Below are 11254 nucleotides of genomic sequence, written 5' to 3' on the forward strand. Positions count from 1 at the left end.
CCTGTGTAATCAGTCTTTTGAAAAACTTTGACTCGTCGTCTTGGCACATCTCCAAATTCATCCACTCGACACGTTCTTGCTTCTGGAAAGGTGTGAGCAATCTTGGAATCCATACTACAAAAAAAATACTTTAGCAGAAAAGGGGATTTTCAGACAAAAACTATGGGGGATAAGAAATGGGATATCATTTTAGACAATTTAGTGATTCACCATTCATCATTGAGGCACAAACAATTATTAGTGAAAGGTACTAGTGAGGTGTTTGACGTTATGATGTATATGGAAGAAAATAAACACCCGGGTAATGATAGAATAACTGGACAGTTTTACAAACATAGTGAAAGATAATTTCGGAGACAGAGCACAACAATATTAATTGAGAAACTAGTACCATTTCTGCTGTATAGAACTTGGAAACCAGTATGACTAATGAATGTACCAGCTCAACTTGAGTAACTGTAAGTTGATTTATCACCTCTGCCACATTTATCACATCTCATGTGAATTAAGACTACCGGGTAAACAATTTTCTATGCAGGTCAAAGAATGGGTAATAGTGTTGATACTATTAATATGACACAATCAATCTGAAATAAATCAAAACATTAAATAACACCTGTTATGAAGTGACTTAATCAGGTCAGTGACAAAGACTTCTATGTATACCTTACATAAATTGTTTAAAAACATGATATGGATGAATGAATCTACCACAACATTTTCATCCAACGTCATTGCAAAGCTTGATAAAAATTTCAAATATATATTTAGCAGAAGTATGCATACTATTTTGTATATTTGGTCACATGATCATAATTGCCCTCTCCCTTTTTTGTTTGAAAAAAAACACATTTGAAAATCTTCATCAATATCTTCTTTGTTAAATGTATTCGATTTTATGCAAACCTCTGACGCAAGCAATTTCCGCCGTGATATTTTCTTGCACAATTTGACCTGCAACAATGCCCTTTGACTTGATAGATCAAAATTGTTAATAACCAATGTACTGATGCAATCAATGCAATCTTGTTTTTGTTTTTTTATGCGGTATCTTCAACATGCTCTGTCAGTTTTCATTCAAATTTGGCACATGCATGTACTTTATACATTACTTTAGGATGCATGTCCATGACAATTTGTTTTAAAATCTGGTCAAGGATGGCCGATTGACAGCCATCTGACTTTTTGGCCTTACTACTACATTTCCACAATTTATGTACCATTTTCATTCGTATTTGGCACATACATCATACATATCAGTGTGTTTCATAATCAGATCAAAGATGGCCGAATAACGGCTGTTTTTATTTTCTGGCCATATTACTACTACACGGAACATGTGTTTTGATATAAATAAACAATCTGTTGTATACGCCACTTGGAACTCAAGTTTCAGGACACGCTCGCGACAACCCCTCCGCTTTAATATGACGAGCACAAAGAGAACTTAATTTAACGGGGACTGTGTCATTTTCAATGACTTGTTTTTCAACATTTCAACCAAACTAAGGCCTTTCAATCTTCTCTGACACCTGAATTAGTGATTCTTCAGTATATCACAAAATGTGAATTAAAAGCATTAAATATTCATTTATCATATACTCTGATAATATTACAAAGTTTATTTTAACTGCAAACATGATGACAAGAACAAATATTTTTCGCCTTCATATAGCTTCTACATTAAGGGCAAAGTAAAACGCAAATAATGGTTACATTCAGTACCTGCTCTTGCATACATTTCAGTATATCTCATTCATATCTAGAAAATTCAATTTACATGATGTACTTGTATAACCACATGTATTAGTATATTACAATTCTGATCCATGACGGACTGGCAATGCATATTGGTTAAACTGTTTAAGTGCCATATTTTTTCACACCAAAATGTTGGTGCATCATTTTTTTACATTTGTATGTATGTATTTCTTTCTTCTTTTTTTTTTATAATTCCTTTATTAATTTTGCTTGAAATAGACATAATTTCCCCATTGGCTACAGGTCTTAATCCATTTTTTTTTTTAAACAATCTTGGAAAAACTGATTCGATTTGTGGAAGATCACAGAGTTGATTTTGGCGTTCAAAGGTTCAATGCACATTAAAAATGAGTATGCTTGCTTGATTTGGGGGGAAACAATGATAATAGTTGAGTTTCTAGTTCCCTGGCTGCTACATAACTAAGCATGTGCTGCATCAAAGTGGTTGAAATTCACATCTGTCATTCATTGAGACTGTTCGTCCACAATTGAATAGGCCAACTTGGCTGTCGTCGCCCAGAGATATACGTCAGTGTACAGATGCCAAGATGTCACAAAATTGAAATTTTGTCCAGTTTCATGTATGTATGCATGCATGAATAATAAATATATTTTACAGACATATTGTGAACTAACAAAGAAAAACTGTATGCCTGCAACGCAAAATCAAGCTGGTATGCTATGTCTGAAAACTACATACTGTGAAATAATTTATTTTCACTGGAATTAATTTTCGCAGAAAAGACTTTTTGGGTATTTTGTATGGAATTTGTTTTCACCCATTTTTGGTAAGTTGAATGTAGAATATAGGAAAAAAGGTATATTCGCTGGAATTTATTTTCACTGAATCACTCCTTCAGCGAAAATAGCGAAAATTAATTCCAAGCGAAAATAAAGTGTTTTACAGTACTCCCCATGATCGGAGCGGTATCCACATCAACCACATTTGCTTGTGATATGCACACATATAAGTCACGCAATCAGAGAACAAGAATCTTGGCTATTGCACCAAACCATATTTTTCCAAAGTAATTTCTGAAAGGCCTACAAACAACTATTTAGCAATCAATTTACAAAACAAGTGTCCTGAGATAAATATGCTACAAATATCCTTCTTCAAATCTACACGCCCAAGTTGCCAATCAGTCAATATAGTTTGTGGTCCCAGTTATTTTTTCTATAAAAACTAATCCTTGGTGAGTTCCACTATTAGGTTATTAAAATGAAAGTACAAAAAATATTACAATGCTCCAAATCTCATACTGAAACGCACAAGACTTAGTACAATAACTGAGCTCTTTGAGAATTAGTTACACGCTCCTGGAAAAACAAATAGCAGAAATGCAACTAATATTAGCTGTAGAATATCAAACGGAGCATCTGGTAAAAGTTGATCGCAAAAAAATAAACAAAGGCAGAGATTTCACAAATGGAATTAGTCATACTGCCAGTTTTAGTTAAAATTAAAATAAGATTAAAACGTTGAGAAATAATAACAAAAAATTACCCAAACACATACAGTGAAAAGGGGAGATACAATTCACTATAAGACAAAATGAAATAATGACAAGGTAAACATTTTGTAAAGTTCTCTCTACAAAAATTTCTCTCACTCTCGCACTCATTCTCTCTCTTTTTTCTTGGTCTCTCACTCACTTGCTCATTCTCTTTCTTTCTATATATATATATATACATATGTAAATCTCAAGATCAAATGGCATCATTGAATAACTGGTTCATTTGGAGATGTTTGTTTCAAAGGTTTTGTTGCAAGTTCCTCGGGCATTGGATGAAGACTTGTAGTAGCAGTTCCTAGGCTTTGTATATTTTCTCTTTCTTGCACACTGCATTTATCGTCTTTACTTAAATCCTCTATATGGTTATTATGTTGAAATGGCAATGTATTCAGTCTACCCGATGAACGTGATATTATTGACACCCCAGAGTGAGATTTCCAATATTTAGGTTGCTCCGCTAGGCCTTCATAAACACAATGTTCTTGTTCGCCTGTGTTCTGTTCTGTACTTCTCACAGCTAAGACATTATCCACGTTTGAATTTTTAATTTCTTCGCGGCCATTTGTCGCTAAGTTTTTCAAAGTTTGCGGCTGCATAATATTACTGGTTTGGTGGTGACCATGCATATGATTTGAATGGTGTGGTTTGGATAAAAATGGTCGACTCAGAAGATGAGAATGTGGAAAACATTGTACAGTTGTATTAACATCAGAGTCATCCAGAAATCTATCCATATAGTCTCTGTTAAGAAAGAAAAATAGTTGGATTAAATATAATAAAATACATATCGTAATATATAATATTAGTATATATAAACTTACTTAATGACTATTATATAATAGTAAAATCTGTATTAGTAGCCACAGCTTCTATGAAAATGCAACAGAGGGAATGCTGCTTCTACTAGAGCATCTACACATGAGAAATGGTGAATTTTTGGGTCTTAATTATTCAAAAAGAATGAGTGCAACTTCTATTAGGGATGCAGCTTTTAATACAGATTTTACAGTACTAAGCACCACTTGACAAAAATAAATCTAAGTAACGTGAAATATTAGAGACAACGTTTTTTGTAACAGATAGTGGACATAGGGAATAAACAAAATGGCTATCAGTTGGGCACATGGAACAGTCACAGCCCTTGCAACAGTGAACACAGTGAGTCATTTTAAAATCAGAACATGAAACAATTGCATGTAAATTTGTGACATGATGTATGATGTATGTATAAAAAATTGATTGCAGTCAAGGCATGAACAGAGATATGAATACAAAATAGGCTTTTTTTTTTAAAAAATGGCCTCCAATCAACCATTTTGGATCTGTTTATATAATAAAATGATATGCATCAAAATCTCATGGTCAATGAAAGTACCAAATCTGAATTAAATCTGACCAGACACAATTGAATCACAAAATGCTTGATTTTGATAAAACTAAGAGGCAGTCCTACAGCCACCTTTAATTGATGGTGCACATTTGTGACATATATGTGTAAACTTTTGAATGCGGTTAATCCAAGTATGTCGGAGATATAGTTCTGGAACATCATTCATTAAAACTAACACACAAATGAAACACAAGAACTAGAAAAAAACAGAAGATACATTTCACTTGCTAAATGTTTACTCATATTTTGACCCTGTAGTAAACTTACTAAACTGGAGAATAACTGCAGGATGCTCATTTGTTCCAGGATAATGACAAGTGCAGCTTGTATAGAGGATTTAAAAAAGGACAATACTTACGTTATTCCAGGATGCAATCTGTATTTAGGCTTACTAAGCCGTGCTTGGTTAGCAAACTGATCGTGCCTTTCTGTTTTCTTCCACAGATAATAGAATTGAACCAACTCTCCCACTGACCTTGTCCTCACCTGTAGTTAAACGTAATGTGTCAAATTTCTGGTGCAAATCTGATAGAAGTGCAGGAAATCAAATATCTTAGCGGTGTAATAATGAATATAATGATAATTTATTTTGTAATATAGGCCTCTGGTTCTAATTATACAGACAACAACCTAGGAACATCACTGAACATTGAGAAATCAATAATGTTATTAACGGAAAATACTAGGCAAATGAAAGTTAGCTTGTTTTTAAAGCAAAATAATACAAATTTAGCAGTATTACATAACACTTTGACCAAATGATTTGATTTATTAGGGTATCAGTTTTGTACAATATGCATTTTTCACAAAGATATTAGAATGACGGACAAATTAGACAACAGTGATGGAGAAAATACTAGCAATGGAATAATAGCACTCCATTTGCTTTCACACATACTCAAGCAAATCTTTTTTTGCGTTTTTGGCGGAGAAATCAAAATCTTTCATTTGTTTTCAAGTGACTTTTTCTGGGAAACGATTTTCTGTGTAAAATGATTTTCTGTGTAAAACTGTTTTACTGCTCAAATTTATACTAGCATTTATAAATAATCAACAATACACTAGTTCAGAAGCATACAATTATGTCTGTCCAACGTGTGAAAAAGCAAAGCAAGTTTATAAATGACTATTTTACGAATCGACCCTTTCTCTCACAAGTGCACTCAGTAACCAAGCAACCATGGTACACGCCATGGTCTCATAAACCATATTTACATTTCATACATTTACCTTGTGCTGCTGAATCATATGGAAATCTTTCCCATACGTCCTGAGACCGTTCTCAAAACTTCGACATTCTTCTTCTGACCACAAACTCATTTCATCAGTCGGAGGGGTCACCTGCATCTTATGACGTCTCAGTGCTTCTTCTTCATTATGCCCACATTGTAGGAGAAGATAAAGTGCCTGAGAGATAACAACATCACTAGCCGCATAAATGACATTGAATCAGACTATTCAAGCTTTTCCAAATGAGATAAGGCACGTAAATGAAGGAGGAACAGTGAAGTCTATCAGAAGCAAATATTGTTCTTAAAATTGAAAGCAATTCTTCATGCTCTTTTGAGACAATCATGTGAAATATTTGATGATTGGAATTTGCTAATGACAGCTGGGGTCTACGATCGAAATGAGTTATATTTTAAATGATCAAGCACACAATAAATGCAAATGTGCTTCTAATAAATCAAATACAGTATTGTATACAATACAGCTATATAGTGACCAGCTATAAACGCTAAATAAGCAGATCAGTAACAAACACCCACATCCACCCACCACCCCCCCTTCTGCCCAGTGGCTGGAGTAGTTGTACTAGAGGACAGGTTAGTTTGACATTACTGATGAGAAAGAGAGGCTGACTTTCTTCATTACATCATTTGGGCCTGATGGTGATAATAATAAAAGTATAGGTATAGCTACCTGTTCATCATCTCTGACATGATCTCCAGTAGGTATTTGTTTCACCCCCTGGGATCCTGCAGGAATTTCTTGAATTTGCTGAAGATATTCTTTCACGTTTTCATCCTGAGACTTTGAAGGATCCCATAACAATCTATCTTCATTTTCATAGGCTACAAAGTAAATGTATATTTACACACTACTTGTTACTAGTATATGTCACAGCAATAAAGAAGTACATGATTTGAAAATTATCTGTTCAAAATATTTGTTTATGCACAATTTCTATATTAGAGACCGCCAAATGTATTTTTGAATTGTCCATACAATATCATTCTCCTCACTTCAGCTGACGCATGTATTACAAACGTTTCTGCACCCAACTTCTTAATGTCTGAACTTTTAAACATAATATAAAAACTTCTTTAATGTCTAAAACTGATTCAACACAAGGTTAGATTACAATCTAAAAGCTGTTGCGCATTTAAAAAAAATTCAATATGCTATTGAATTGCTTTTAGCCAATTTACAACAGAATCAGTTATACATGTTATAAATCAGTTATAAATATTATAAACGCATAAATATAAATATTTCAAAATCTTTCACAATACTTGGTAAGAAACACTACAATATATTACCTGGTGCATCATCATATTTACAAAGTCCAACTGGTACATCTGCTTGATAGTCCACACCAACACTAATTTCCTGAAACAAAACACGAGATACAAGAGTCCCAAAATTGAACAAAATTAGGTAATGATAGGATACTTGTTTTTAAGTAACTCAAATATGTTTAAACCATGCCAGTAAAATGATTCAGGATGCATGTCCATGCACACAGGACATCAAAACATACCATGTTTGAACAGGGAATGAAAAAAAAATATCACCTAAAACTAATTAGCATAATATTTAGATTATCTGTACCTTCTTCCAATCATCATAAGGAACATAGTCGGAATCTTCTGATTCAGATCCAGAAAAGTTTCCAGCAACCGTATTTGCTGAAATTAAAGAAAATAAAAAGATCCTGTTTATTAATTGACCATTTCAGAGTTCCACTGTGTTGCCAGACTGATGTGATACGACTTTCAGTTTGTAAGATGTGGTGTAAGCAAGGTGGTCACTATGTGCAGGTGGTAACTAACACAGGTTTGATTAATATTGTATAACTTTTCCCTATCATCAACTGATATTCCAAAATTAGTTTGAAAGCTGTTTGATAGTTCTATTCATTCAAGACAATAACAAATACACTGTACATATTTTACTTACATCGAAGCGGGCGAGAGAAAATCTGTGAAGGTGCTTGACCAACAAGATCATAAAGGTCAGTAGTGAGTTGTTCATGGTTACTGGCTTCTCCATTATCTTCATGTATTTCATCTGGAAGAAGATCTCTCGCAATTTGCTCTTTGTCCAATGTTAAATTATCCGTGTTGATTGGTATGCTTTCATCCTCACTACTCATCGACTGCTCTACAACATCATTATCATCGTCTGAATAACGATACATAGCTAGTAAATGCTCAAGAGGCATTTCACCTTCCTATGTACAAGAAAACTTTATTAGTATTATGTACAATATAGTCCAATATACATAGTATACACCAATGTTCACAAGTCACTAGCGGTTATAAATAGGACCAGTTTTGAGGAATGCTGTGGAGAAATCATTGGTGAAAGAAAGACTGACAAAACAAATAATAGAGACCTCATTTGGGGGACTAAAAACAAATAAAAAAGTATACTGTATAATAATATTACACATACATATCATGTATACCAGACGGCTGTAAATTTACTCCAACATTGTGAAAAAACGGGTGGCCGTACTAACTGTTGCTATTGCATGGCAGAGGAAAAATAAAACTGTTATCCATTGGTTGGAAAATTCCACCAATCAATGAGTGTGGTCACCCACTGACTATGGAGGTGATTTAAAAGTGGAGATTCTAGACGCAACTGGAGAAAGCAAAAATATTATCACCATACATCGGAGTCAAAGAAATGACAAAAAAAATGTTTTCTAGATTCATGATATACTGACCTTTTCTAATGCATCTAATTCATTGTCACAACTATCACCGCTATCAATAAACTGTTCCTCTTCTTCCATAGTTCTTTCATCATCAAAATCATTAATTAACATCTCTGCAGTTGGATCAAAGTCTCTATCTGTATCTATATATATTGTAAAGAAGAATTTGGTGACAATGATGCAACCATTAATGGAAAAAATAAATGTACTGGTGCATAAATTGAAACTACATTGCAGTGAGTGTAACAAAGCAATAATTGTTTTGACCAAGTTCATTCATACATAAATAAATACATGTATATAAGTAGGTGTACTTTTAATATTTTTATTGCATTCGGATTATTATAATACCTCAACAACAAGATATGGTTTAACATTTCAATTGATTTGGACTCACAAAAGCACACAGTGAAACAGACAAAAACATGTCCTTGCAATACGTAATAAACATTTTACAATACTACCAAGCATCTCCTCCAGAACTTAAAAAAAAAAAAACAATAAAGAGGAAATTTTCTCATCACTCAGACAAAAATGGTGAAAACTCCATGTACCGTATATAAATTACTATCACACTCGATTTGGATAAAAAAAATATTTAACGAATTTTAGAGAATTTCAGAAATGCCCACTGGGTAAACAAATAAGTCACAATAAGGATAATTTAAGTATAAGTTTACTAATGTAGTTAAATTTATTCATCCATGCATAGTTACATAAACATCAGACTGGAAAAATATTACTACTCTTATAACTTAGTAGTGGATTTATTTACTCCAGTTGTAAGAATGGATATGTCTGTGAATTAGAAAAATGTTCCCCGAATGTCATGAAATGAACTAATCTAATAGAGGTCTACCCAAGATACATCTATACCAACTATCAGGAGAAGCAGTTTTCAAGAAGAAGTTGCACATAGCTCTTTCTCACCTACAATATTCACGTAAATTAGAGAATTCACAAGATATTGTCACAAAATGTTCAAATCCAATAGAGGTCTAAGGCAAATACCGGTATATACAATTTTACTAAGTATCAAACTAATCGAAGTACTACAAGTTTTCAAGTAGAAGTCAAAAATAACATTTTTGATTAAAAATGATCATTAAAAATTTACCAACAGCTCCGCCTATCATCTTCAATGACAGCAGACCTGACAAACAATGGTAAAAATGGTGAAGAAAATAAACTTTGTGTCATGATTTATTCAAAGAAAATTTTCATTTTGCCAACTGCTTAAATATAATTTTAAAAGATTTATGACCACGATTTAGAATTTGAATGTTGACAAAAACCAATAATGAATTTAGAAGAGAGAAAATGCAATGTTAAAGTTAATGAGAATGAATTTGCATTACATTATGAAATGTTCATCTTTAAAAAATGAAAGAAACCTCAGTGATGACAGTGATGAGTAATGATGACATGCTTGAATAATCCATCTTCATTGAAATTATAAATTATTGAGTTCCATTAGAAAATTACATGTGTATCTAAAGAATACTTTATTTGTGGGTTTTGTTTTTGTGTAATTACCATACATCTCGGATGGTTTCAGTAGTGTAATAAAATACTAGTAGTTGATCGTCCTGGATAAGACAATGCTACCGTTTGTGGCGCACTTCACTGTTACGCAAAAATTGCCAAAAAAAGAAAATGCGGGAGTCACAGATCTCCAACTTCCGCGCGAGATAACTATCTAAAAGTAAGTATTGAAAAATACATTCAAGCTTGACTTCTAATAAAGCGATGCAAGTTAACAAGTTTATCTACACAAACAATGCTGTCACTACCTCAAGATCAGCGTACCCTCTAATTCGATAGGACGCTTGACGCACAGCGACTCTTCGTGACACAACTTGTTATGCTTATTTATTTTTCCTAGCGCTTTCACTGACAGCAGAAAATCATACATTGATAGAGTGATCTAAAAAAAATCTTACAAATGTGGGCAATGGGAAAAATAACCAATCAGAAGACGGCTTCAATTTGTTTCTCAAACTCCTCAGGCCGCCACTAAAGTTGTCAATGGATATTACCGCCTTGTGAATTACGGAACACTCGCAGGAAGAAGGATTACCTACCTGGACTGGACTCGCTCGTAGCGGGCTGAAAAGTAAAAAATATAAAATTACAAACTCTGATTATCGAATGAACAAGGGAGGCTAATATTAAAAAAATATATTTTTGAGTATTACAAGTAAATTTGTAGAAAATAATTTCCAGGTTCGAATCACAAAAAATAAGCGAATGTCAACGATCGCATAACACCAACGATTGCAGAGATGACAGCGACCGACATGTTTGGAAAACGCTAACTGGAAGCGCATTTGACAAAATGTGCAAAATCACACTCGCCTAATTAGACAAAATAAACACTGTGAAGGCGCGGGACTCAAAAATAAAATTAAGAATTTGAGAGAATAAACACAATATTTCTCACCTCCGCCATTTTGTTAGAGTATTATGGGATATGGCAATCAACCCGGATGTAGTATAAAAAGCCAAGTGTGCTCACGCAAACTCGTTGAAACGTACATTCTTATTGGTTGGATTTCGATAGATTGTAGTGTGATTTTAAAACCATTTTTTTTTTATCCACATTTTTATGATTATAATTGACTTCACGGGGTTGCT

At 33.5% G+C, this 11254-nt stretch overlaps 1 protein-coding gene across 1 annotated transcript; it reads right to left on the reverse strand.

The window, feature by feature from the left end:
* Window positions 1–1590: 1590 nt before the first annotated feature.
* On the reverse strand, window positions 1591–11132 carry LOC102803887 (mesoderm induction early response protein 1-like). Its single transcript, XM_006815064.3, has 10 exons — window positions 11061–11132; window positions 10702–10726; window positions 8627–8760; window positions 7852–8125; window positions 7504–7580; window positions 7212–7281; window positions 6592–6743; window positions 5899–6075; window positions 5027–5154; window positions 1591–4019 (listed from the first exon to the last, which is right to left on the reverse strand). Exons 1-10 carry the CDS (start codon window positions 11067–11069, stop codon window positions 3482–3484), a joined length of 1584 nt encoding a protein of 527 aa, XP_006815127.2. The 5' UTR covers window positions 11070–11132; the 3' UTR covers window positions 1591–3481.
* Between the last annotated feature and the right edge of the window lie 122 nt (window positions 11133–11254).

The sequence above is a fragment of the Saccoglossus kowalevskii genome, chromosome 9 (assembly GCF_978046115.1).
Source record: "Saccoglossus kowalevskii chromosome 9, keSacKowa6.1, whole genome shotgun sequence".
Classification (NCBI taxonomy): Eukaryota; Metazoa; Hemichordata; class Enteropneusta; family Harrimaniidae; genus Saccoglossus; species Saccoglossus kowalevskii.